We start from the raw sequence: 26,694 nt of genomic DNA, 5'->3' as shown, positions 1-26,694 counted from the left end.
ATAGGTACCTCTCTTGCCCACAGGGGTGTTGAATGCTCTGGATTCCTGAATGGGAGCTGGGCTCAGATCTGCCCCAGCCTCTCAGTGGTTGCGGCAGTGGCTCTGGTTAGTACATATGGGCTTCGAGAGGCTCATTTGATGCTCACAACAGTCTGGTTAGAGCCTACCACATGTGAGGTTTCACCCAGGGGCACAAAGTTGTCCCAGTTTACCAACCTATTGGCTTCTGGGGTTGAAGATTCATGTCATAGAGCCAGCTTAGAGCTTGGAAGAGAGGTAGACTGTGAAGCAGGCAGGACCTAGGGTGGAGGAAAGGAGTGGTGGCCCAAGGTCCTTGGTCATCCCAATTCTGTGACCCCTGATGCCTAGAGTGTAGCTGATGCCTAGAGAGGGTGGGGGCCAGCACAGGGCCCGGGAAGTGACAGAAACCTGTGCTGTTGAGACTGATCACACAGGCCCAACTTCAGTTCTCTTGATTCTCTTCCGCCTCTTTCCTTGTCCTGGGGTCTTGTACCTGAGATTCTTCTCCTCCGTCTTACCTACTTCTTCTCCTTCTCTCCTTCTCCTTTTTCTTTTAGGCGAGGCAACCCTTGGTTGACCTCACAGATTGCAAGGACCTTGTCAGCTTACAACCCCTTATTTATTTATTTATTTTTTACACCTACAGCACCTGGTCTTCCTAGGTGGTTTCTCATCCAAGCACTAACCAGGCCCGACCCTGCTTAGTTTCCGAGAGCAGGCGGGATCGAGCTTGTTCAGGGTGGCATGGCTGTAGACTTACCTACTTCTTAAAAAGGCACACAGAGATAAAGCACGGCTCATCTTTCCATTATTGGCTTAACTTGGCCTTGGGGTACAGCAGGGTCCATGCCTCCTTGGACCTACAGGCTTCACTGTCCCCTCTTGGAGCTCCCCTCAGCCTTAGGGGAGACCAAGCGGAGGCCAGCCGTGATGCCTTCCTGCTGCTTATTGTGGACATTGCCTTGCAGAATGAACTGGATAATATCAGAGCCCAGCTTTCCCAGAAAGGTGAGTTAGCAAGAAACAAGGGGCCCTGGGAAGCCTATGACTTGGGCACTGGCGGGAGAGGCCCTGGGAGGAAGGCCTCCAACTTTGTGGCAGAGCTGGGGGCTCTCCTTGCTGTCTGTGTCCAAGAGTCTTGCCAGCTCTTGCGATTGGCAGAAAAGGAGAGGAAAGGGAGGTCACTGAAGTCTTCCACTTAGACCAGATGAACCTCTTCCCATTGTCTGAGGCTTCTTGCCCAGGACCCAGGCTGGGAGGGGGCTACCTGCTGTGACGGAGTACTTGTAGGTGAGGGTTCAGCTGCCAGTTTGGCAGGAACCTGCATGAGTTCTAGGATGATGAATTAACTAGCCCCATGGGAATGGGGAGCAGGGAGATCTTTACTCAGATAGTTCTAGGCAGTAGAAAGAGGGTTTCATGCCCTGAAAGAGGAGATTCTGTCTTGGCTTCCCTGGTTTGGCACATGCCAGAAAGAGAAGCCAGCCCCCCAACTTTCTGGCCTAGGACTTGTTCCTCATGTGACTCTGGGGTGGGGTGCTGCACCCAAAGGCCCAGCTTCTCATGCTGATGGGTGGTCGGGCCTCTCCCCTCTCCAACCTCCATCCCTGCTCCAGAAAGGGAGAAACGGGACAGCCAGGTCATCATCGACAGTCTGCGGGACACACTGGAAAAGCGCAACGCCACTGTGGAATCTCTGCAGAAGGCCTTAGACAAAGCTGAAATGCTGTGCTCCACCCTCAAGGTGGGTCCCCACGTCCTGTGGGCACAAGTTGGTGGGGAGATAGAGCCCCAGCCCTGGGCTCATCCCTCTCGGCTTAGCTTCTGGTCCTGCCTTGGTCAGTGGCCAGGTTTGCGCAATTGTGAAATGGAGGCAAATCCCTTCCCCAGGCCTCCCATACTGTACCCGCCCAGCCCGTAAGAAAAGGGCCACATTGGCCACACTCTTGGATCTTGTATTAGGTAGTACTAGGAGGAAGTGAGGCCTTCCCAGTGCTTCATGGAGGGGCTGCTCGGCCAAGACCTCGCTGAGGCTGAGCCATGTTTCCAAAAGTGGTTTGTACTCCACTGACGAAGCCAGCCTGTAGAAACCTCCATTCGCACTCTAGTCCTTGGCTGGGCTGCTCTCCGGGGCCAGATCAAACAGTATTCCAGGGAGGAACAGAGGCCTTTGAAGTTGACTGTGCGGAGCTGACCGGGTAGATCAAAGTCTGCAGAGCGAGCCGTTCTAGACCCAGATGAATTTTGTATCAGCCTGGGCTGTTGAGCTTCTTGCTCTCCAAGGGGCATGAGGCGATTGATCTAAACCCACAATTGATATTCTGGCCTTGTAGGCAGGAGCAGTCCTTTCTGGATGCCCTTTGAAAGGGAAAAGGAGCCATCCTTGTGAACAGACAGGGCCCCAGGGTGTTCATTGTCTCTGTTTCTGTTTGGTGGCTGGTCTGGATCACAAGTTCGGCCAACGGAAGGGAAGGAGCAAACCAGCACCTGGCTGCAGAGCAGGAGTCTCTGATGGCATCCCCAGGGTAGAGATGGAGTGGTCTTGCGCCGGCTGTCCAGCCAGCTGCCTTTGGCTCAGCTCTGCTATCCTGGCCACTGTTCATGGGTCTAGATGGTGGAGAATGAGGCCTGGATTTGTGCTTTGGGCTTCTTCAGCTTCTTGCACGACGCGTACCATGAGGCCCAGGCCACAAGGCCTTGGCAGTCCACAATGGACCTGTGGATGCTGGTAGTGGGCTGAGCATATGGTGAGACATATCTCAAGAGGAAGCAAGCAGGGAGGTGAGGAAGCTGCTGGCCTAGGGCCTCTTAGCAGAAAGAAACACAAGCTAGAGTGGGGCCCCCCAGCCTTATCTTCTGGGGGTTGGGGATGTGTGGTTATTAGCATCTTCAAAAACAAAAAGTTCTAGGGTAGAGCTTTCCCAATGACGTTAGCCATGGCCCTAGGATCCTCCAAGCAACGGGTATGTATGGGTGTGTTTGCTCTTCAGAAACAAATGAAGTTCTTGGAGCAGCAGCAGGATGAGACCAAACAGGCGCGGGAGGAGGCCCGCCGACTCAGGAGCAAGATGCATTCCATGGAGCGGTAAGCTTGGGTGGCCCAGCTCTCAGGACTGTAGCAGGCGTTGGGTCACCTCTGTGGCTCAAATCTCCATGGGCCATAGAGGGCTCAGGCCATCTGGATGTGGGCACAGGGTCTCCTTGCTCAGCCTCTATGGGCTTCTCTACTTTCTGTGAGGGCCCTCTGGGGATCCCTGACCTTGAGGACCTCTGTCAGCCCCGCTTCTTCCGCAGCAGCATCCCTGCACCTGTGCTCAGCTCTGCTGTGGGGCCTTTCTTTGGGCAGACCCGCCTGCTAAAGCATCCTAGCAGCCTAGCCTGTCACCATAGCAACAGCAGCAAAGGGAGGCAGAGCTGCACTGGGTACCTACCCATCAGCCTCCAGATTTTAAATGCCGTGGGCTGAGTGTTTTTCAGGATTGAGCTCCTACTCCAGAGCCAGAGGCCCGAGGTGGAGGAGATGATTCGAGACATGGGTGTCGGACATTCAGCGGTGGAGCAGCTGGCTGTGTACTGTGTGTCCCTCAAAAAGTGTGTATTTGGGCCCCTCTGTCCACGCCTAGGAGCTAAGCCATAGTGCCTCAGCCATGCCTTGCATCTGTTGCCCCTCTCTTGCAAAGCAAAGTAGGTGGAGTTAAGGGGCAAGTCCCAGAGCCAAATGGTCTGTTTGAACTCTGACCCCACTTCTCACTGTGTGGCCAGGAGCCAGTTTCTCAGCCTCTCTGACCCTTAGCTTCCTGAATGGAGATAGTAATAACCTGCCTCATAGGGTTATTGAGCAAACTGAGCGTGAATTAAAGTTTTATTTCTAAGGAGGCTGGCACAGCTCTGTGAACTAAGAGCCCCGTCATGATATCTGGAGCCGATTCCCATCAGCACTGTTACTGAACCTGCCTGCCTTGCAACAGAAACTTGGCTCAGATTCCCCAGTACTGTGGGAATGGTGTTGGGGAAAGGGCCATTTAGCTGACAGTCACAGAGGATCCCAGATGCCCCCCGTGGGGGCTAGGTGGTATAGGGAGCCTCCTAAGTGAGGCCTCCTCATGAAACCGGGGCTTCTTGCATACCCTCTCCAATCACCAGCGCCTGCAGGACAGGCAAAAAACAGACTCGCCCGCTGTCCTGGCGATGGATGCAGGCCTCCACAGAGCCCCCCTGTTGGGCCCAGGAGTTGGAGTAGGAAGGAGGATGTGTAAAGGCTGGGGCTGGGCTGTTGGGTTGGTGCTCTGGCTCAGTCTGACCAGCAAGGTGGCCCATTCTGACATCTTTCCGTGGCCCCTTTGTAGAGAGTACGAGAATCTAAAAGAGGCTCGGAAGGCCTCAGGAGAGCTAGCTGATAAGCTGAAGAAGGACTTGTTTTCTTCCAGAAGCAAGGTAACTTAGTGAAGAGCAGAGGGGGAAGGGAGGTGTGGCTGTCCTTTTTTCATGCTCATTCATGTCTCCTGAGCAAGGCCCTGGCGCCTGATGTTGCCACTGACTCCATGGGGCTATTGGGTAATGCACAGAAACTGGTTACAGGTCCTCACTGGGCACTGGCTCTGGCTAAGTGGCTTGTCCACTTAGGGTGGCAGGTCACGCCGGTACTCTCCCAACTCGTGCACGCTTACATTCCCCTCTGCTCTTCTTGGCTCCTGGCCACCTCTCAGCTGGCTGGAGAGCAAGCTCCCAAATGGGACAGCTTCAGAGGTCTGTGTTCGTACCGGGCCCAGAGCAGGAAGGCTCCTGGAACCTGATACAGTCAGCTTGGCTGCTTTTATTTCCGGGCTTGGTGCACCCATGGGCTACAGGTTGTAGGAAGCAGCCCTTGTTCCTGCGCAGCTCCAGACGGACATTTCCAAACTAAAGCCCAGCCCCACAGAGCTAGTGTCTTTCCCCGTACTCCCACACTCTTCTGGACCCTGGTCTACCGTGAGCACGCACTGGGTAGCAGAGGGCAGGGGCAGGGCACATGGCCGCCCCTTGCTCATCCTCTACTCCCTACACCTTCTTATAGTTGCAGACAGTCTACTCTGAACTGGACCAGACCAAATTGGAGCTGAAATCGGCCCAGAAGGACTTACAGAGCGCTGACAAGGAAATCGCGGTGAGGGTCACCGCTGGCCAGAGTGGCATGCAGAGCTGGGCTAGCTCTGCCCGGGAACCTGTGCACCAGTCAGTGGTGGTGGTTCTGGGCTCCCTGCATCCTCCCGGGTCAGGGTGGGTCACGATGTGCACCTTGACCCTGATCTGGAGCCTGGGCCTCGGCTGAGGGCAGATAGCACCATGGGTCTTCCCTCACAGTCTGTCCTCTACCTACATTCCTGAGGTCACCAGGGGAGGGTCACCAGAGAGAGGTGCTGGGGCCTGGTGGTCCTAGACTCCTGAGACTAATGATGGGGTTCCAGGCCTCGCTCTGTTCCCCGTGGGCTCGCCCTTCTTGCGTGTTACTCATGTCCTTGTCATTCTCTCGGTGTCTCAGCCTTTCTTTCACACTCTTCTCCTTCCTTCCTCAAGAGCCTGAAAAAAAAGCTAACAATGCTGCAGGAAACCCTGAACCTGCCGCCAGTGGCCAGTGAGACTGTCAACCGCCTGGTTTTAGAGAGGTTCGTTGACCCTCTGGGATGGTGCAGGGACCCCAAGCTGGAAGAGCTTCCTGGTAAGGGTCTTTGCTCCTGGCTTTGGTGGGGCAGGTGGTCCACGTGGGTGTGAAGCCTGTGGACCTCCTGCCCTGGGAGGCAACCAAGATTTAGCTGGAAAGCAGATGTGAGGCAAGTTCTGATCTCTGACAAGGGGAGGCCAGGGGAGGCAAGGGAGGACCTAGAGATGGTCAGAGGCAGGGCAGGAGCACTGACTGTCTGGGGCAGCCTGTTTATGCAACAGCTCACCAAATGCATCTGTCTGCCCCGGGTTCTAAAAACAAGCAAAATCCTTCACCAAAACAAGTCCCCTCTGATCTTGGGAATGTGTGCATTAAAGCTGCCAGCAGAGGGAGCCAAGAGGCAGAGCTGCCCAGCTGAGGGCCCAGATAGAAAACACTGGAGCCAAGGACCAGCCTTTTGTTTGAGTTACTTTTCAATGTCCTTTGGAAAATCATCATGCCCCCTCTTCCCCACATCCAGCCAGTTGCTGGAGCCTGTCCGTCTAACCTCTGCGGTGCCTCCTGCCCCCTTTCTTGCTACCACCTCCCCATATGGCTTGTGACCCGTCTTCCTGCTCATCCTAACAGCCCAGCTTTATCAGCCCCTGGGTATCACGCTACTCCTCCTCCACCCAACACCTCCCAGACCCCTTGGCACTGTGCCTAAGGCACCCTGGAGCCAGCCTTGAGGGCTGCGGTGGATCTTTAGGCTTTAGCCAGATCATACTGTCAAACGCAGCGGAGCGCTCCTTGCCTTCCTGCTTCTCTGCCTTCCTGTGCATCTCTTCTCCACTTTAGGCTGCTGTGGGGCCTGGACTCTCGCAGCAGGTCCTTACTGAGTGCCTGCTGTGCGTCAGGCTCCCCCTGTCCTCTTGGAACCTGAGGGTCAGTGGGATAGACAGCCTTGGGAGTTAGATGGTGAAGCGCCGAACCACATCATAGAATTTGGTCTGTAGCTCCAAGTGGAGATGAGCCCACTCCATTCCGAGTGGGCCCCGTGCCAGAGCCCGCAGCCCGCAGCCCGCCTTGGCACAGGGAGGACTGCTTCGGCTCCCCCATCTGCCAAGCCAGCAGGACACCACATCTGACAAGCCTACATCTGTACAAAGCTGGGCCTGGCCTGCCACCAAGCTGCATGCAGGATGACTTCATTCCTTGTTTTCCCTAGTATTTTTGTGAGCATAAAAATTGGGTGGCAGGTCTGTCGCTTTTAATGTTGGCCCTTCTTTTAACTAAGCACAGCCTGTTCTAAATTCAGGGTCCTCTCCTAGGGCCCTAAGCTCTCAAAAATAGTCGTCGAATTCTCAGCAGCTTTGCCCCATCTTCTTTGTGTTCTGGTGTCAAGACCCTCAAAACTACAGGACCCCTTAAAGACCCTACCTCCACCTTTCCCCTATGATAGTTGACAGATTGCTGTGTGGGTCTGGAAGAAGTCTAAGCTTTCCTGATATATCACAATATATAGGCACATTCCATTAACCAGTATTCAGATCTGAAGGAAGGGCAGTCCAGGCAGCGAGAATGGCAGGTGCAAAGGCCCTGAGGCATGACTGAGCAAGGTGTGCTTGGGGGAGAGGGGCAGGTGGCAGGTGGACCAAATCTCTCCAGGGCTTCACAGCCTGGGATTGTGGGTTTCATTCTAAGGATAATGGAGGCTGTTGAGGGTACTCAAGGAAGATTGCTCTGGTGGGACTGTGCGCATCTCTGATTTTCATCCCCTCACCCATCAGTGGTTCCCTGAACCTGCACTCTAGCCCAGGGCGTACCAGGTCACCAGCTTGATGTACCCTCCTAGATCTCTGCTTCATTACAGATAAAGATCCCAGGAGACATACGTAGTAGTTCGGGGTCATTCAGGGTTTGATTTTAGGTGTTTCTTAGTACTTTGGTGTCATTCTATAACTTTTAAAATATGGCTCCCTGGAATGCCTTTTCAGATTAGTCTGCAGAGATCCATGGTCTCCCTCCTGCCACCTAGTGCGTATGGAGCACACACCATGTTCGCCCAGGCACCCACCCACCTCAGTAGATAGCCAGGGCAGTTCCAGCTTTCCAAGCTGTCAGAAAGCATTGTAGGGAGCACCCGAGTTTGCGGGGGAGAGGTGAGCTGGCAAGGCAGTCATCCCGGGACTTCCCCGACTCTCCCGGGTGGGAGCCACTGTTTCTTGTATCTCATATCTTACCCTTTATCGATCAACTTCCTTGCTTTGCTAAAGTTCAGAAAGTTAGCCTCCCTCAGGACCCTGCAGTCGCTGCTTTCCACCTGTCTAAAATCCAGTGTTGCCACTGAGAAATCGATGCCTATCTGCTTCTTAATCCTTTTGTAGAAAAGCAAACCTATTTTTCCTCTCGGGAGAGTTTTAGGCTACTTCCTCTGCCCTCGAGCTTCTGCGACTTCCCCACGATGCTTCCGAGTGGGTCTTTTCCATTGACCCTCTGGCCCTTGGCATGATCTTTTAGTGTGAACACACGAGTCCTTCGCTCTGGGAACTTTCTCATGCTGTTCCTTTGAGACTCTGCGGCACTCTGGTTTTTCTGGCCTCCCTTTCTGGAACACCTGCAGGTCTAACATCTCACCTCCCGGGCGGGTCTTTCATGGTTTTATCTTTGTGTTCTGTTACATTCTGGGAGATTTTCTTAATTTTAATTAGAATTTCTTAATTTTCATAATTTTTAACTTCATCGATCTACTTTTTATTGTGGTAAAATATAACACAAAATTCACCACTTTAACCATTTTTAAGTGTATAGTTCTGTGGCATTAAGTACATTCACATTGTTGTGCAGTCATCATTGCCATTTATTTAGAGGACTTTCCATTTTCCCCAGTGGAAACTCTACCCATTGAACACTGACTCTCCATTCCCTCCTCTTCCGACCCCTGGCAACCACCATTATGCTTTATTTTTTTAATATTGAAAGTTCTCATCACAAAAAAAAGCATGTAATATACCTAGAACTAATGTTATATCGATTACCTCTGAGAGAGAGGGAAGGAGAGAGGGATGGAGGGAAGGAGAAAGAGGGAGAGAGGACAATTAAATGTACTGTGGTCTCTGGGATGGGATTCACTTTTCACCACTTGATGTGGAATCCACTTGATTTCCTTTCTGCCTCCCCATCTGGCATACACGGTCCAGTGCAGTAGCCATTGGCATTGTGTGGCTGTTGAGCTCTTGAAACGTAGCCAGCCCAACTTGAGATGCACTTGCAAGGCAGTGATAGTGGTAGTGGTGGTGGCAGGACAGATAGGGGCAGGCAACAAGTATGCACTCAACAAGAGGTACAGCTCTTTGGCCGCCACCTTCCATCAGCCCCTATGGGCCGAGCCATAGTTGGCCCCCTCTGTGGCCATCACCAGCTCCCCGTGCCTTTACCACCTACTGAGCCCTTCACAGGCAATGCTGGCCCTCTATTTTCTGTCTCTATCAATTCGACTACTCTAGCAACCTCATATAAGTGGAATCAAATAATATTTGTACTTTTGTGACTGGTTTATTTCACTTAGTGTATTGTCTTCAAGTTCATCCATGTTGTAGCATGTGTCAAAATTTCCTTCCATTTTAAGCGATCACATTTTAAATTTGCAAGTATTCTTTCTTGCTCTCTGAGTGCATCCTTTGCAAAATATGCTATTCCTTGTTTTATGGTCTAGCATTTTTGTTTCTCTTGGGGTCAGTGTTTTTAGGTCATGGCCTTTCTCTTAGACTTCCGTCCCATGCCTGGGGGTCCTTGGCTGCCTGTGACCCTCTGAGGAGGAGTAACAGAAAAACTGCCTGGGAACCTAGCCTATGTGGATAGGGTTTGCAGGGAGTATGCAATGAACCGACATCACACTGAGTCTTCCCAGAACCTAGGATGCAGAGAGCTTTACTGGTGGATCCAGTACAGGATGCCCTAAGTCGCCATAGATGGTTAGCTTGATGTCTTTGGGAAAGATCCTTCCATTTCTTGGCCCATGGTAGCAGCCTGGCTGCCTGGTCTTCTGCCAGTCCAGATATAGTAAGGGGTAGAGCCAAGCTCCCACCTTCCATCATTACCCCAGTTTTCAGGCCTGTTTAATGCTCCTGCACATCTAGACCTTCCCTTAGTCCCCCTCTTGCATTTATAGCCCTCTCCTGTGGGTTCTGGTTATTGTGTAGTTCTGCTGTCCCCTGGCCATGCTCCCTCCCAGAATTTTGGGGAAAGCTGTGGGTACTGAGGGTGGTTGCCCCTTCCATTTGTTGCAGTAAGATTATCCTTCACTCCTGTCATTTTAGGGAGGCTTCAGGAGGTGACTATCACCCCCAACTACAGAGGGGGTATTCAGAAGACCTCTCTCAATGAACTCTAAGGGCCCCTGACCTCCAGGTGGAAGGGAGTTGGCGAAGCCTTTGCTTAGAGTAGGCTGGCCAGGTGCCATGAGTTCATGGAGGACACATTGACTGCCTCCATGCCACACAGGTGATGGGTCTGCCCAGGGCCTTTGTTCTATTTTGGGAAGGCGGGCTTTGAATCTTTTGCTCCACTGCCTGACGGGCTGTCATCCTGGGCTGCCACTGTGGCCTTGAGTAACCAATCTATCTGTGCCTGTAGCCCAGCGCCTGTGGAGATGCTGAAGCTTCGCCGGCCAGTCTTCAGTGATGATATCGACCTCAACGCCACCTTTGATGTGGACACCCCGCCAGCCCGGCCCTCCGGCATCCAGCATGGCCAGGCCAAGAAGCTCTGCACAGAGAAGACACAGTAAGTGGTGGTCTCTGGCCCTGTCCATAGGAGGGCTGGAGATCTCTGCAGGCCCTGTCCTAATAGCTCTGAGTGGCTGATGGGGCAGTGAGGGTCACCTGGGCTTGGTTGGCCATGGCTTTGGTTCCAGACACCTTCTTTCTTCTCCTGAGTACTCACTATGCCAAGCCTTCCTCTTGCTTATCTCATTAATATTCACCATCATCCTTCAAGAAAAGATGTTGGCATGTGACTTGGAGAGAACACAGAGGTTCCAGTGGGGGCAAGTCTGAGCTGATGATATTGGGGGGGTGGGCTCCCAATATCTTGAGAACCTGCCCACCAGAGCCCTGAGCCATGGACTCTGAACTTTCTCTTCCATCGTGAACCTTTCAGATTTATGCTTGGGCAAGACCATATCAAACCGTGGAGCCCGGGGCCTCACCCCCTACCTACGGGGAAGCCCACAGGGGCAGGTATGAGAAGCTGTGTGGAACCATAGTGGGGTGGGCAGGACCTGCACTAGGGATGCAGTGAGACTGGGAGTGGGGAGGCTGTCTGCTTGGCCAGGCAGGCCAAGTGTAGTCGATCGTGGAGACAGGAACTCCTCTCACACGTACAGGTGGGTATGTGCTGCTCATATAAAGGAGGTCAAGGGCTGAGCAGGTTGCCTCTTAATTGAAGGCTTTGGATGTGAGAGAGAAATTGAGACATTGGGCAGTGGAGTTGGATGAGGCCCCGGGGGAGGGCAGAAGGGAAAGCCAGCTGGGCTCTCCGCCCCTCCCGGACCTCAGGGGCAGAGGTGCCAGAGCCGTACAGGGCCAGCGAGAAACCTAGGAGACGTGGGCTGTATGTAGTCAGGGGGCTTGTCCGCTCCACACTCGGGCTTCCTCGGGTTGCCTTTTCTCTAGCTGTAAAGGTTGAAGGTGGGAAGCCAAGGCCTGCAGGGCATGAGGGTACCCAGGACGCCCCCGATCTGGGTCACCCTCCCCAGGCCCAGTCTCGCAGCAGGTGGAGAGCCTTGCCATGGTCTTCATGTAGCCTCATCACAGGCTATTTGGGCAGGCGCAGAGGGGTCCAGAGTCAGCAGGCTGGGATCCTGCCCCTGTGCTCATGGCTTTGAGAAGCCACCAGGTCACCATCTTCCCACCCACCTGGGAAGGTATCCAGCTGCTAGGGTCCCCAGGAATTGGATGGAAACAGTGTGCAGCTCTGGATCTGGGAATGGGGACCAGGGCCTGGACCCATGGTCTGTCTGTTCTGGCCCAGACCCTGCCCGTGTGGCTTATCTAGCTTGTCGAAAAAGATGGCTGAGCCCCGCATCCTGAGAGTACTCTGCGGATATTTAACTCACCGAGGGTCTCGTGGAGGTGGTGGCCCCTCTCTGGGCAGGCAGAGCGAGCCCCAAGCTCACAGATGCCTCTGTATTAGGGCATGAGCGGCTTTCCTCCTGTGGGTGGTGTATCAGTCAAGCTTTCCACCCCATGTAGAGCCTGGGACACGGCGAGATGCCTGAGGGCTTGGCTTAGCTTAGCCCTGATTGGAAACCACAAGATCAGAACATGGTCCGGCCTCTCCTGCCTCTGCCACGGGCGACTGTGGCTGTCCAGCTGTTCACAGACCTGTGCTTGGGGTGGGGGGTCACTGAGGCACCTTGCCTAGCACACAGCCATGACAGCCATGCCACGCAGTGGCTCTGCAAGGGGCAGTGCCTTGTTTCTTGTGTCTTGCTCACCAGCCTCTTGCCTTCCTGTCTCACTCTTGCAGCTCTTCTGTTCAGGACATTCCCAAGAAAGTGCCCAAAGGCCCCAAGCAGGTAAGGCTGCCCAGAAGGAGCTCAGGCAGTCACCATCCAGCCCTGTGCAGCAGGACTTCGGAGAGGGCAGGGCCTTGCCACAGCCCCTTCACTCCTGGCCCAGGACTGAGGCACTTTGGAGCCACCCCTGGAACCCTACTCATTATCCTTCCTGCCTCCCAGTGAGGCGCCAGAGATCCTGATCCTGTTCCACTGCCACGCCCCGCCCCCCGCCGTACTGCCATCCAGCTCATGGAGTCTGGCTCTGGGGTCTCCCTGCAGGAGTCCCAGCTCTTGCTGGGTGGCCAACCCTGTGCGGGAGAACTGGATGAGGAGCTGGCTGGCGCCTTCCCCGTCTTCATCCGGAACGCTGTCCTGGGCCAGAAACAGCTCAAAAAGCCCAGGGCAGAGCCCTGTCACAGCACAGATGCAGTGAGTATGGCTTCCCACAGTGGGAAGTGCCAGCCCTCTCTGGGGCAGTGGCGACTGGCTGACCAGCCTCCCCGTCCATCAGCCTGGCCCACTCACTTCTTCTTTGTCCTTTAGGTAAGGACAGGTTTCGATGGTCTTGGAGGCCGGACAAAATTCATCCAGCCTGTATCCTTATTCTGTGGCACTGGCTGAGCTGAGCTGTAGAGCCCACACCATCCCTCACCTGTATCCCCACACCCAGCCTGCCAGGAGCTGCAGCCTCAGGTGTGCAGCGCCAGACCTCGCTTAGCACAGCAGGGCGGCCCACCCTTAAGTCTCAGCTTTTCCTGCCCTGCGTTCCAGTCCCCTCTCGAGGCTTTCTCCTTGACATTTCCTTCAGACTGACACAACTATGATCCGCCCACTGCCTGTTAAGCCCAAGGCCAAGGCTACGCAGAGAGCGGGGGCCAAGAAAATGCTCCTCCCGCCATCCCAGGCCAAGCTGGACACCTTCCTGTGGTCGTGAGACCAGTGAGTCTGGTCAATGGCCAGATACCTGCCTCCGACTCACAGGCCAAAGACTGGCTCAGTCGGGGCCTGAGGTCATGGCACCTGTTCCAGGAACAGCCTCGAGAGCAATGAGAGGCAAGAAGATGGGGCTGAGGGTGAGGCCCAGAGATGGCGCTTTCGCTACACTTACCCTGCCCCACCCCCACCATACTGGGCTGACCTGTGGGAGCTGCGACCAGCTCACTGTTCTGTGTCAGGGCTTGCTCCTGTTCATGGCCATGACCAGATGTGGTTGGGCTGCTGCTGATCCTCCAGACCGGGGTCATTTGTTGGACCAAAGGGCTTGAGGCTTCTCAGGCAGCTTCTGCCTGCCTCCGACTTGCTGCTAGGCATGGCCTGGGCCAAGCAGAATGGGGAATGGGGGATGGTTGTGGGGGAGAAGTTGCGGGGGGCAGATTTCTATGTTAAAAGTAAAAATGATAGACTTTCTTCTTCCTGGCTCTGGGAGTGTACGTTTGTCCTTTGGAAAACTGTTTGGCATGACTTTCTAAAGCACAAGCTTCATCTGGACTCAGACGCAGCGGTTCCGCCCTTAAGCATGTATGTGCCCTCTCATAGCAAGAATGAAATCACTGCAGCTTTGTCTGCAAACTCTAACCTGGGCGCAGCCTAAAAACCACGAGCAGGAAAGGAAATTGGTAAACCAAGGTCTAGTTACAGGGAACTCACAGCAAGCACAACAAATAACCAGTGACACCCCCCTGCCTTTCCCGCCTCAACTCTGCCGGCCAAATTGCCAGCCTTTGGGTCTTAGCTTCAAGAGCACTTCCTCCTAGAAAACTTCCCTCCTTGACCCCCAGCTTGGGTGAGGCCCCCTAAAATTCCCCCTCACTGCTATCTGGGAGTTCACCTACTCCTGCAGGGCCTGGCATGGGCCTGACACAGGGAATGAGAGGGTAAGTGACTAATTCAGGCCGAGAGTGGCCCTCTGCTCTCCAGCAGATCTGGGGAACATGGGGCTTCATGGGGACACAGACACAATTATAATCAACTATTTCAGACTCTGGAACCTGATCAGGCAACAACAAGGAAGATACTGAATGAAGGCAGAGCCTGTGCTTGAACCAGCCACCAACCCCCATGCCGTAGCCCCTGGGGGTACGAGCTCCAGTTCTGAAAGCAGCTGATGGGTGCCAGGGCCGGGGCGGGGACCTTGCCCTCCAAAAATTTGGAGTTGTGTGTTTTGGCGAATCTGATGATACCCTGAGATACTTGCCTTGGGGTCAGCCTTCTCGGCTGCAGTGGCTTGCCTGGTGGCAACATCTATCAGAGGATTTAAAGGGCCAATGTGGTGCCCGGTGCCTTTTTGTTATTGTTGTTAGCTAGGAAGTCTTTGTCAGGCACTTAGCTGACTGCAGAGATAACGGAACAGAAACTTCAGTGACCATATGCAAGGAACTCATACTTTACAAAAGCATTTTGAAAAAGTCACAATGGACAGCTTCAGCCCTCGAAGCAAAATTTAGCAATCCCTAGGTGTGGGAGAATTCAATTTCCAGAGTTACGGTAACATACTACTAGAGTATCCAGGTCTCAACAAAAACTTACAAAGCATATAAATAAATAGGAGAGTATGGCTCATTTACAGGAAAAAGAATTTGATAGAAACTCATTGATAAATTTTGTAACTGAAAAGTACAATAACTGAAATGAAAGATTCATTATCACTAGACTCACAAAAGTCCATTGCTTTCTTATATATCAGCAGTGAACGATTAAAAAATATCACAGTAGTACCAAGAAGGAGAAAAGAAAAATATCTATGTGAGGAAACCATTAAAACTCTGATGAAATAAAGATCTAAATAAACGGAGAGATTCCAGGTACATGGATAGGAAGACACGATATTGTCATGATGTCAGTTCTTCCTGACTTGATCTATAGAATGAACAAAATTCCAATAAAAATCCCAGCAAGTTATTTTGTTGATATCAACAAACCGATCCAAAAGTTTATATGGATTCTATCTTACGTGTTCTCAAATGTTTATATTTCAAAAAACCTCTACCTCTACACACATACAGAAAAGCAAAAGACCAACAGCCAAGACAATACTGCAAAAGAACAGTCTAAGGACTGACATTACTCAACTTCACGATATACTATAAAGGTACAGCGATTGAGACAGGTATGGTATTGGCAACACTTACCCTGAATAGACAAGAGATCAATGGAACAGAATAAGCCCAGAAATAGACCCACGTAAATATAGTCAACTGATCTTTGACAAAGGAGCAAAGAAAATACGATGGAGAAAAGGTAATCTACAACAAATGGGGCTGGAACAACTGGACATCCACATGCAAAAAACCCTAGACAGTTCTTACACCACAAGAATTAACTCAAAATGGATCTTAGTCAACTGTAAAACACAAAATGCAAAACTCCTAGAAAATAACAGTGACATGGGAGAAAATCCAGGTGACCTTGCGTTTGGTGATGACTTTTTATTTAAACAACACTAAAAGCATGATCCATGGAAGAAAATTTTATAATTTGGACTTCATTAAAATTTTATAACTTGGACTTCATTAAAACTTCCGCTCTGTGAAAAATGCTGAGAATGAAAAGCTTTGCAAAAACGTATTTCATAAAGAACTGATATCCAAAACATACAAAGAACTCTTAAAATTAAAAAATAATAAAACAATTTAAAAAAACAGGCAAAAGTCTGAACACACACCTCACCAAAGGAGATACACAGATGGCAAAGAAACATATGAAAAGACGTTTGACATCATGGAATCGGAGAAGTGTACGTTAAAATAGCAATGAGATACCACTACACACCTACTAGAACGGCCAAAATCCAGAACACTGACAACACTGAATGCTGGAAAGGATGCGGAACAACAGGAATCTCATTCGTTGCTGATAGGAATGCAAAATGGTACACTTTGGCAGTTTCTTACCAAGCTAAACAGCAACTGTGCTCCTAGGTATTTACCTAAGTAAGTTACACACATTTGTAGTGATTTATAATTGCCCCCAAAATTGGGAGCAGTGAAAATGTTCTTTAATGGGAAACTATACGATATGAAGGGGTCTGTGGAAACTTTCCATCCACATGGCTCCCTGACAGTTATGAGAAAAGTAGAAATTCACCAAAGTTTACTGAAATTTATCAGCCTCTTCATCAATTCCTCCCCTGGATGCTGAAAATGTTCCACCAGACACTAAATTTCCAAAATATTTGCTTCAGCTCAGCTCAATTGTTTCATTGGAGGGTTGGATTTCTGGAGTTTTCTGCCGTCTTCCCTCAAACAACACTCTTAAACAATCAATGGGTCAAAAAAGAAATCACAAGGGAAATTAGAAAAACTTGAGGCTGAAGATGAAAACACAACATATCAAAATTTATGGGATGCAGCAAAAGTTGTACTGAGAGGGAAATTTATAGTCATAAATACCTACATTAAAAAAAATCTAAATAACCCCACTGTATATTTTAAGGAAGTAGGAAAAGAAGAGCAAAGTAAAGCCAAAGTTAGCAGAAGGAAGGAAAAAATAAAGATTAGATTAGATATAAATTAGATAGAAAATAGAAAAATGGGAGAGTATGATTCATAATAAATACATATTCGGTCTTCCATATACCCCTGGCTCAAAGATCCTAAAACCCTTGGCATTTCCTGTGATGACACTGATAGAGGTACCTTTTATTATGTTACTTAGATGGCTTTTGGAAAGCTCCTGCGGATGGGGACTGGTTGCTAGTGGAGCCAGCCCTTTGATTAGAGAGTTGGAACCTTCAGTCCCACCATCCACCATATACCTTCTGGAAGGGGAGGGGGGCTGGAAATTGAGCCCAATCACCAATGCCCAATGATTTAATCAATCGTGTCTATGTATTGAAGCCTCCATAATAACCCAAAAGGATGGGGTTCAGAGAGTGACTGCGCTGGTGAACATGTGGAGATGCTAGGAGACAGATGTGCCCAGAGAGAGCATGGAAGCTCTGTGCCCCTCCCCACCCCTTGCTCTGTGCGTCTCTTCCATCTGGCTGTTCTGAGTTATGTCCTTTCATAATAAAACAGTAATCTAGTCAGTAAAATGTTTCCCTGAGTTCTGCTTTAGCAAATGTATTTAACCTGAAGAGGGGGTCGTGGGACCCTCTAATCTATAGCCAGTCTGTAGCACAAGGGACAACCTGGACTCATGTTTGGCATCTGCAGTCGAGGGAGGAAAACCTAGCCCTTAACCTGTGAGATCTGATGCTATCTCCAGGTAGGTAGTTTCAGAATTGAGTTGAATTGGACACCCAGCTGGTGTTGGAGAATTGCTTGGTGGTATGGAATAAATACACACATTGGAACTGGTATCAGAATCCTAAAAAAAAATAGAGAAAATCAACAAAACCAAAAGCTTGTTCTTTGAAAAGATCAACAAAATTGACAAACTTTTAGATAAATTGACTAAGAAAAATCAGAAATGAAAGTAGGGACATTTCTATCAATTTTACAGAAATAAAAAGGATTATAAGGGAATATTACGAGTAACTACACCAACACATTGGATAACCCAATTAAAATGGATAAATTTCTAGAAACACAGAAACTACCAAAACTGACTCAAGAAGAAATGCAAAATCTGAATAGATTTATAACTAGTAAGGGGATTGAATAAATATTTTTTAAAACTCCCCAAAAAGAAAAGTCCAGGGCCAGCTTCACTGGTGATTCTACTAAATATTTTAAAAAAGAACACCAAAAAGACATCAACTACATTGTAAAAAGGCAACCCACAGAATGGGATAAAGTACTTTCAAATCATATCTCTGATAAGGAATAATATCCAGAATGTATAGAGAACTTCTAAAACTAAACGACAACACAACAAAACAACCCAATCCGAAAATGTGCCAAAGTCTTGAACAGACATTTCTCCCAAGATTTACAAATGGCCAATAAGCACATGAAAAGATGCTCAATATCACTAATCATTAGTGAAATGCAAATCAAAACTACCATGCGATACCACTTCATACCCATTAAGATAGCTACTATAAAAAAAAAAGTGTTGGGAAAGATTTAGACAAATTGGAACCTTCGTGCACTGTTGATGGAAATGTGAAATGGTACAGCTGCTCTGGAAAACAGTACGACAGTTCCTCAAAAAAATTAAAATAGAATTGCCATATTTAGCCATTCCGCTTCTGGGTATAATCCAAAAGAATTGGAAGCAAGCTCTCAAAGATATTTGTGCATCCATGTATATAGCAGATTATGCACGATAGCTGAGACATGGAAGCAACCCAGTGTGTATCGACAGACGAACGAATAAGCAAAGGGGGGTATGTACTTACAGTGGAATATTTACTTGGCCTTAAAAAGAAGGAAATTCGGTAATATGCTACAATATCGATGGACTTTGAAACATTCGGTAAGTGAAATGGCCAGTCACAGAGAATCTGACCCTGGTTTCTCTACCTAGTACAAAGAACTCTTAAATGTTTATTGAATGAAAACACACACTACCACTTCATATCCACTAGGATGGGTATAATTTGTTTAAAAAAGGAAAAACCAATGTTGGCCACAATGTTGAGAAATAGAAATTTTGTACATTGCTGGTGGAAAACATTTTGTTGGTCCCTCAAAAAATTAAACACAGAATTACCATATGACCCAGCAATTTTTCTCCTAGGTGTATACTCCAAAGAATTGAAAACAGGAATTCAAATACATGTTGAAGAATGATCACAGAAGCACTATTCATAATATGCAAAGGAAACAACTCAAATGTAATTAACAGGTGACTGGATAAACAAATGGTGACCTATGCCTATAATGGAATATTATTCAGCCATAAAAAGGAATGAAGTACTGATACACGCTACAGTTTGGATAAACCTCAAAAATCCAAACTGCTAAGTGAATAAAAAAGATACCAAAGATCATGTTTTGTATGATTCCTTTCAGATGAAATATTCAGACTAGGCAGATCTCTAGAGACAGAAAGAATATAAGTGCTTGCCAGAGGATTAGGGTGGGGGATGGGCAGGGATGCTTTAATGTGGTGGGGTGTTCCTCAGTGAGTTATAAAAAAGTTTTGAAACTAGAGAGATGTGGTGCTTGCACAATGCTCTGAACACACTAAATGCCACACTTTGAATAGTTGTTTTAGTGTTATATGAATTTTACCTCTATTAAAAAAAAAAAGAGAGAGAGAAAATAGAGAAAATCAACAAAACCAAAAGCTTGTTCTTTGAAAAGATCAGCACGACAACAGCTGGTGGAAAACACTTTGTTGGTCCCTCAAAAAATTAAACAGAAAAAAAAAAACCATGATAGCGCCTGGGTTAGCTATCGTAGAGTTTTATGGGGAGCTGTGGTCCATCCTCCAGAGAACGGGTCCCAAATTCCTAAGAAGGCAAAATGACCATCTGGAGGTGAAAGTTACATGGGACCTCTCTGTGCGTTTTTGTTTTGTTTGTTTGTTTTTTTTAACAGTACGAAGGGTTTTTATTGGCTGCAACGGGAAGTAGAACAGGAGGGGATCCGACAGCTCTGGCTCCCGGGCGGTTTTACAGACTCTGTCGCTACCCTCCAAAAGCTCTGTACTATTTTTGCAACTTCCTTTGAGTCTATAATTATTTCAAAATAAAATTTTAAAGGAAAAATAAGGACACACGTGCTCATGGTTGCACCATGCCTCCCACTCTCAAGGCTGGCACTCGGAGACTGACGGCCCTCTCTGAAGTCTGGGACTGACCCTTGACTGGACACCCAGGACTGTCGTCCTGCTCTCTGTCCTGGTCTGGCAGCTGTGGGCAGGGAGGAATCCTTATTCTCTGAGGAGATAGCTCAGGGCCCAGCAGGCACTCTCAAAGATGCCAGCCTCCACCCAGGTCTGTGCTTTGGCCCCTGGGGGTGGGTCAACATAACCATAAACTCCCACAGCCTTGGGGCTGGGACGAGCTCTGCTCTCTAGGGTCTCTCAGTCTCTGTGTGGGAGACAGCAGGCCCCCAGGCGAGTCCTCAGGACAAAGAACTGCCACCAGCACTCTGGGCAGGAAGCCCATTCAGGCAGTGGCACCTGAGGGGCACAGGGGCCTGAGGGTTGGGACACCTAGGAAGGCATAGGAGACTTGTATGCTGCCCACATGGGTCCCTCCCATGGCCTGCCCCCTACTTGCTCCCCCAGAGGCCAAACAGAGCTCCCGCCTCCCCTGTGACCCAGAGCTGCCAGGCGAGGCTGCCCAGTGCCGGCTGGAGGCAGGATCAGGAACCAGGTCGGAGTCTAGTTTCACTTTCAGTTTTGTTTTCTCCAGAAATGACAGAGAAACCAAGAAGAAAGCTATCACCAGCAGCGTCCTTCACTCCCTTAGCCTCAGTGCCTGTTTGCACCAGCCACAGCTGGGCACTGGCATCTGCTGGCACCACCTCCCACAGGGACCCTACCTATAAGCTCTGCAACCCACTGTCCAGCCCCAGCCCTCGGGATGGATGTCCTGGAGACCTCCAAGTTGCTGGATGAGGGCCGGTATTCACGGCAGCTGTGAGGCCCGAGGTAGGGAGGGGAGCGGGGTAGACTTTTGAGCTCCGATCTCCAGTTGACCGCCCTCTTATTTCCCATCCGCAGGTATGTGCTGGGCTTGCCAGCCATGCAGAGGCTTCAGGAGGCTAAGGTCCTGCTGTCGGGTCTTCAGGGCCTGGGGGCTGAGGTGGCCAAGAACCTGGTCCTCATGGGTGTGGGCAGCCTCACTCTGCATGATCCCCACCCCACCTGCTGGTCCGACCTGGCTGCCCAGGTGAAGGTCCTGGGGGGTTATGGGTTCTCAGACCTGGGGGTAGGGCCCAAGAGATATCTCCTTGCTCAAGCCGGTCTGGGTCTCTCTCTAGTTCTTCCTCTCGGAGCAGGACTTGGCGAGGAGTAGGGCCGAGGCATCTCAAGAACTTCTGGCCAAACTCAATGGAGCTGTTCAGGTTCACGTCTACACAGGCGACATCACTGAGGAGCTGCTGCTGAACTTCCAGGTGCCCTCCCAGCCCCACTCTCCATGCCAGCCCAGTCCCCTTCTCCAGCCCATAGGTGCAGAGTAGGCTGGGCAGTGGTTCTGGCCCTGCTGACCATCAAGTCCACCCAGGTGGTGGTGCTGACTACCTCGAACCTGGAGGAACAGCTGAAGGTGGGTACCTTGTGCCACAAGCACGGAGTCTGCTTTCTGGTGGCTGACACCCGGGGCCTCGTGGGGTAAGTGAGACTGCCTGCCTAAACTGCCATATCACAGACGGCTGTCCCGAGAGCCAGGCTTGCTCGAGTGCCCCTGCACCCAGCCCCACGCCTATCCCAGCATCCGCTCCTGATTCTGGTCTCAGTCCCGCCCCTCTGCTTCCGTCACCCCAGCCTCCCAATCTGCTCCAGTAACTCTCTCAAACTCCGGCTCCCCAGCCTCTCCCAGCATTCTGGCCCTCTTGGCTTGCCCTGCTGTCCCCTGCCTTTTGTCATAGTCATGTGGTTAACCACTTAACCATCTCCGTGACACCTACCGCCTCATCACAGGCAGTTGTTCTGTGACTTTGGTGAGAACTTCATTGTGGAGGACCCTACAGAGGCAGAACCTATGACAGCTACCATTCAGCACATCTCCAAGGTGGGCACTAAGGTGTGGGCCAAGGAGGGGCTGCCAGAGGCTGTGGAAGGCAGGTACAGGCAGCCCTGAGCCAAGCCACCTTTTCTCCAGGGCTCCCCTGGCATTCTCACTCTGAGAAAAGAGGCTGATGCCCACTACTTCCATAATGGGGATTTGGTGACTTTCTCGAGCATTGAGGGCATGGTCGAGCTCAACCACTGTGATCCCCGGCCTATCCACGTGCAGGGTGAGCCAACCCCACTCCAACTCTAGGTCCAGGGCCCAAGCTCCCGTTGGGGGCAGATGCAGCCTGGTCCTTGGGGATGGGTTCTGCCTCTGCCTTCCTCAGGGTGGAGCGAGATCAAGAACACAGATGCAAGACAGGATGGGGTGTGGGAAACTACTCAAGTTCAGAGGTCATGCTAACTAGGCCGGACCTCCCCCAGAGGACGGGACCTTGGAGATTGGAGACACATCAAATTTCTCCTGTTACTTGCGTGGCGGGGCTGTCATTGAGGTCAAGAGTTCCCAGACTGTGAGCCATGTGAGTGTGCGAGCGTATCTGAGGTGGGGCGCTCGGGAGCCTTGAGGGACCTGTCCCTGAGACTAGTGACACCTGCAGGAGCCCTTGGATGCAGCTCTGCTCCAGCCCCGTGTGGTGGCCCAGAGTTCCCAGGAAGTTCACCGAGCCCACTGTCTGCATCAGGCCTTCCGTGCACTGCACAAGTTCCAGCAGCTCAGTGGCCGTCCGCCCCAGCCCTGGGATCCTGTGAGTGGCCCCACAGCTCCTGCCCCCTCACTGTCTCATCAGCATCTCAGCTGCCCAGAGGCAACAATGGCTATCTCACAAATCCAAGTTTGAATTCAGACCCAGTTTCCCACTCATATAAAGGAGATGATAAACATCTCCAGACCAGAGGCTGAGACCCCAAAAGTATCAGGCACAAAGCCTGGGGACCCCCGCTACCTCTTAACTGCTCAGATCTGGGCTGGAAGCTGCACCCAGGTCTGGCACTGGGCATCCTCTGGTGAGGGTGCATCGTCTGCTCCCTACTTAGGCTTCTGCTTCTTTTTCTGTGGAACAGTGAGGTGGCTGCCTGAAGGATTTGAGTGGGGGAGTGGAGCTCAGGCCGGGGCTGCTGTGCCCACAGAGTCCTACCCCACAGGCTGATGCAGAGAGAGTGGTGGGCCTGGCTCGGGCCCTGGAACCACTGAGGGGGACAGAAGGAGAGCCATTGGAAAAGCCGCTGGATGAGGCTCTCGTGCGGACAGTCGCCCTGAGTAGTGCTGGTGGCCTGAGCCCCATGGCAGCCGTGCTGGGTGCAGTGGCTGCCCAGGAAGTGCTGAAGGTGGGCACAGGCACAGGCAGGGTGGGGCTGGGAGGGGTGCAGAGGCCACTGTGGGTGCCAGACAGTGACTCTGGAGGCTTCACCAACCTGGGTGCAGCCCCCAGCCTGGATCTGAGGGGTTAGGACGTGGCAGCAGTCCCTAGACTAAAGTTATGGCCTCTAGGCAGTCTCCAGGAAGTTCATGCCCCTGGACCAGTGGCTGTACTTCGATGCCCTTGACTGCCTCCCGGAAGATGGGGAGCACCTTCCCAATCCCGAGGACTGCTCACCGGTGAGAACCTGGGGTAGGGGTGCACGCCTCATCCAAACTCATGACTAGGGTAGAAACAGGAGGAACAGTCCCGAAAGTCCTGACCCAGAAAACTCAGTGTGAGAGGGATGTGCAGCACAGGACAGCGGCCATCACTGACCTATGTCTCTGTCTCCTAGAGATGCTGCCGCTACGATGGGCAAATCGCGGTGTTTGGGGCTGGTTTTCAGGAGAAGCTGAGCCATCAGCACTACCTCCTGGTGAGCTGTGTGGTGAGACTAGGAGCGTCTGTGGAAGGGCCGAGCCAGGCCCTCTGGCTAAGGCTGCTCCTGCTGGCAGGTGGGTGCTGGTGCTATCGGCTGCGAGCTGCTCAAAGGCTTCGCCCTGGCGGGCCTGGGGGCCGGAGGCAGCGGGGGTGTGACTGTCGCTGATATGGACCATGTTGAGCACTCCAACCTCAGCCGTCAGTTCCTCTTCAGGACCCAGGACATTGGCGTGAGTGCCTGCCCCTGCCCCACCCCGTGGCCCTGGACTGCCCTCCCACAAATCCCCTCGCCGCCCATCCAGCATCTCCCTCTTTTCTTCTCAGAGGCCCAAGGCAGAGGTGGCTGCAGAGGCCGCTCACCGCCTGAACTCAGACTTGCGGGTGACCCCGCGCACCGACCCTCTGGATTCCACTACAGAGCACATCTATGGGGACGAATTTTTCTCGCGTGTGGATGGCGTGGCTGTCGCCCTAGACAGTTTCCAAGCCCGTGAGTGCTCAGCCTTGGAGCTCAGACCCTTGTCTAAAGCCATGCCAGCCCCACTCCTGACCCTCTGCCCGCCTTCCAGGGCGCTATGTGGCCGCTCGCTGCACCCACTATCTGAAGCCACTGCTGGAGGCAGGCACACAGGGCACCCGGGGCAGTGCTTCAGTGTTCATACCGCATGTGACTGAGGAATACAGAGCTCCCGCCTCGGCTATTTCTGAGGATGCCCCATATCCTGTCTGCACTGTGCGGTACTTCCCCAGCACAGTTGAGCATACCCTGCAGGTGGGAAGCACCCCAGAGACCCCGATCCCCCGCCCCTTGGCTCAGTTCTCAGCTACAGACCTGTTCCCCACCTGACACCTTATGGTTCCTCTCTCCCCAACAGTGGGCCCGGGATGAATTTGAGGGGCTCTTTCGTCTGTCTGCCGAGACCATCAACTGCCAACAGTAAGGCCACCAATAAGAGTGGATGGGAGTCCAGGATCCCCAGCACCAGAGTCTTCAGGGCTTAGTCTCAAACTTCCGTCTCTGCAGGGCACTTACTTCACTGGCAGACACGGACGGGCCAAACTTGCTGACGCTGCGGCAGGTGGTGCTGGGTGCCCTCAGAAGTCGTCCACGGACCTGGCAAGACTGTGTGATGTGGGCCCTTGGTCACTGGCAACTAAGCTTCCATTACGGCATCACGCAGCTACTCAAGCATCTCCCGCCTAATAAAGTGGGTGGCTAGAGGTCAGGAGGCTGAGGGCTCAAGGGGACCAGACTGAGCCCGGCAGCCTCCATTTGTAATCTCCTCTTCTTAAGGATGGAACACGTTTCTGGTCGGATCCCACACAGTGTCCCCAGCCTCTGGAATTTGACGCCAATCAAGTGAGTGGGAGGTCTCTTGGGAGTCCCAAGATGGGAACGTGGCCTCAGAGAACAGAAATGGGCACCTCTGCATTCTGTAGAGATGCTCAGGTGCTGGGACACAGAGCCATGTTTGGGCACATGTGGGTGTCCACACATGAGGCAGAGGCAGGCACTCAAACGGATCCACAAAAGGGCAGTGACCCCCATCGTGTGCACCCACACATGCTCACTCGCCCCCATGCATTTGCCCCTGCTCTTGGTCTGACTACAGGACATGCACGTCCTCTACGTGCTGGCGGCAGCTAACCTGTACGCCCAGATGCATGGGCTGCCTGGCTCACAGGACCAGCCTGCGCTCAGGGAAATGCTGAAGTTGCTGCCGCTGCCTGGCCCCCAGGACCTGGCCCCCATCTTTCCTAGTGACCTGGCTTCTGCTAAGCTTGGTGAGGTCCCTGGCCCTGCCTCCCCCGTGCTGCCACCCAAAGGCCTGACCCTGTCCTCAGCCTGTGCCATAAAAGGAAGAGGGGGCCTATGGACCCTGAGGGGAACTCACTATCTCTCAGGCCCTCTGACCTTGCTTCTCTCTCATCCTCTGGCCCCTCAGGAGGCCCTCTCCCTGCTGCCTACCCCATCCCCAGCCCCTAGTCCCTTAACAGATTTTCAGCAGAAAAGCACAAACCATTGGGCCCTGGGGAGCAGTTAGCTATGGTGCCCAGGTGAAGACAGAGTCACATAGCACACATGAATGCATACAGATACACATAACATGCACACACGCACACACACACACACACACACGCATATACACGGAGAAGGAGGGTGGGCTGGAGCTGCTGCGGAGGAGACAGCAGCATCAATCAGAGGTCTTCCTGAAAGTGGTGGAGACCATAGGTCTTGGCAGAGACCAAGAAGAGGCCCCAGGCTCCGGCGAGAGTGCAGGAGATAGGGGCTGAGGACTGCCCTAAATAGCTCCTTCCCCTGACAGGCCCTGAGCAGGTGCAGAGATTACATGAAGCCCTGAAAGTCTGGAGTGTGGATGCCCCGCTGAGGCCCCTGAAGTTTGAGAAGGTAGGAGCCCAAGTGGGGGTGTAGAGCCGGGCTGGGGGGATTGCGGGAAAGGTCAAGAGCTAAGAGGGTAGCTTTGGAGCCCCCTGGCCTGAGTACTTCTCCCAGCAGGACCCCAGAAGCAGCTCACCTTCCCTGAGCCAAAGTTTCCTCCCTTATCTGATAAGTAGGGAGCTGTGGGCATCCACAGAGAGAACTGTGGGAAGATCTGTGCAGTGGCACATGGTCAGCCATGGTGAGGGGCACGGAACAGTGTTAATGCTACTGTAACTTGGGCCTCACAGGATGATGACAGCAACTTCCATGTGGACTTTGTGGCGGCGGCGGCAAGCCTGAGAGCTCAGAATTATGGGATCCCACCAGCTAACCGCGCCCAGGTAACCCTGCTGGGGCTCCAGCCTGGAGGTCTGGGTCAAAATCTAGCCCTACATCCTGGGCCCAGACCAAATCTCTTGTCCTTGACAGAGCAAGAGAATCGTGGGCCAGATTATCCCAGCCATTGCTACCAGTACCGCGGCTGTGGCGGGCTTGGTGGGCTTGGAGCTGTACAAGGTGGTGGGCGGGCCACGACCCCTCAGTGCCTTTCGCCACAGCTATCTGCACCTGGCTGAAAACTACTTCAGCCGCTGGGTGCCTTGCGCCCCAGCCATCCAGAAGGTGAGCCCCTGAC

General features: G+C 52.0%; 2 protein-coding genes and 1 pseudogene across 7 annotated transcripts in view; 2 read left to right on the top strand and 1 right to left on the bottom strand.

The window, feature by feature from the left end:
* The window catches only part of TRAIP (TRAF interacting protein), a 24,503-nt gene extending 10,943 nt beyond the window's left edge, over positions 1 to 13,560 (top strand). Inside the window, exons 4-16 of one of the 3 annotated variants that reach the window (XM_006909108.3) lie at positions 990 to 1,029; positions 1,638 to 1,765; positions 3,012 to 3,106; positions 3,499 to 3,612; positions 4,368 to 4,455; positions 5,075 to 5,164; positions 5,575 to 5,663; positions 10,274 to 10,423; positions 10,799 to 10,878; positions 12,170 to 12,218; positions 12,480 to 12,629; positions 12,744 to 12,794; positions 13,009 to 13,097. In XM_006909108.3, coding sequence (XP_006909170.1) covers positions 990 to 1,029; positions 1,638 to 1,765; positions 3,012 to 3,106; positions 3,499 to 3,612; positions 4,368 to 4,455; positions 5,075 to 5,164; positions 5,575 to 5,663; positions 10,274 to 10,423; positions 10,799 to 10,878; positions 12,170 to 12,218; positions 12,480 to 12,629; positions 12,744 to 12,747 — 1,077 coding nt within the window. In that variant the 3' untranslated portion in view covers positions 12,748 to 12,794; positions 13,009 to 13,097. Of the gene's footprint in view, positions 1 to 989; positions 1,030 to 1,637; positions 1,766 to 3,011; positions 3,107 to 3,498; positions 3,613 to 4,367; positions 4,456 to 5,074; positions 5,165 to 5,574; positions 5,664 to 10,273; positions 10,424 to 10,798; positions 10,879 to 12,169; positions 12,219 to 12,479; positions 12,630 to 12,743; positions 12,795 to 13,008 lie in introns of all 3 variants that reach the window. The other 2 variants (XM_015587219.2, XM_006909107.3) reach the window with 2 other exon arrangements.
* Positions 659 to 777, bottom strand: LOC112477607 (annotated as a pseudogene).
* Positions 13,561 to 20,381: 6,821 nt separating the features above from the next.
* The window catches only part of UBA7 (ubiquitin like modifier activating enzyme 7), an 8,691-nt gene continuing 2,378 nt past the window's right edge, over positions 20,382 to 26,694 (top strand). Inside the window, exons 1-21 of one of the 4 annotated variants that reach the window (XM_006909106.3) lie at positions 20,382 to 20,663; positions 20,763 to 20,931; positions 21,023 to 21,157; positions 21,268 to 21,374; positions 21,684 to 21,774; positions 21,865 to 22,000; positions 22,200 to 22,297; positions 22,376 to 22,522; positions 22,920 to 23,102; positions 23,266 to 23,373; positions 23,532 to 23,612; positions 23,692 to 23,847; positions 23,942 to 24,107; positions 24,187 to 24,389; positions 24,493 to 24,554; positions 24,642 to 24,825; positions 24,912 to 24,977; positions 25,231 to 25,402; positions 25,945 to 26,027; positions 26,309 to 26,401; positions 26,490 to 26,681. In XM_006909106.3, coding sequence (XP_006909168.1) covers positions 20,623 to 20,663; positions 20,763 to 20,931; positions 21,023 to 21,157; positions 21,268 to 21,374; positions 21,684 to 21,774; positions 21,865 to 22,000; positions 22,200 to 22,297; positions 22,376 to 22,522; positions 22,920 to 23,102; positions 23,266 to 23,373; positions 23,532 to 23,612; positions 23,692 to 23,847; positions 23,942 to 24,107; positions 24,187 to 24,389; positions 24,493 to 24,554; positions 24,642 to 24,825; positions 24,912 to 24,977; positions 25,231 to 25,402; positions 25,945 to 26,027; positions 26,309 to 26,401; positions 26,490 to 26,681 — 2,673 coding nt within the window. In that variant the 5' untranslated portion in view covers positions 20,382 to 20,622. Of the gene's footprint in view, positions 20,691 to 20,762; positions 20,932 to 21,022; positions 21,375 to 21,683; positions 21,775 to 21,864; positions 22,001 to 22,199; positions 22,298 to 22,375; positions 22,523 to 22,919; positions 23,103 to 23,265; positions 23,374 to 23,531; positions 23,613 to 23,691; positions 23,848 to 23,941; positions 24,108 to 24,186; positions 24,390 to 24,492; positions 24,555 to 24,641; positions 24,826 to 24,911; positions 24,978 to 25,230; positions 25,403 to 25,944; positions 26,028 to 26,308; positions 26,402 to 26,489; positions 26,682 to 26,694 lie in introns of those variants that run through there. The other 3 variants (XM_015587154.2, XM_025044852.1, XM_025044853.1) reach the window with 3 other exon arrangements.

The sequence above is a fragment of the Pteropus alecto genome, unplaced genomic scaffold, assembly GCF_000325575.1.
Source record: "Pteropus alecto unplaced genomic scaffold, ASM32557v1 scaffold53, whole genome shotgun sequence".
NCBI lineage: Eukaryota > Metazoa > Chordata > Mammalia > Chiroptera > Pteropodidae > Pteropus > Pteropus alecto.
Note: the sequence above shows the minus strand (reverse complement) of the source record. Positions and strands in the feature narration are given on the sequence as shown.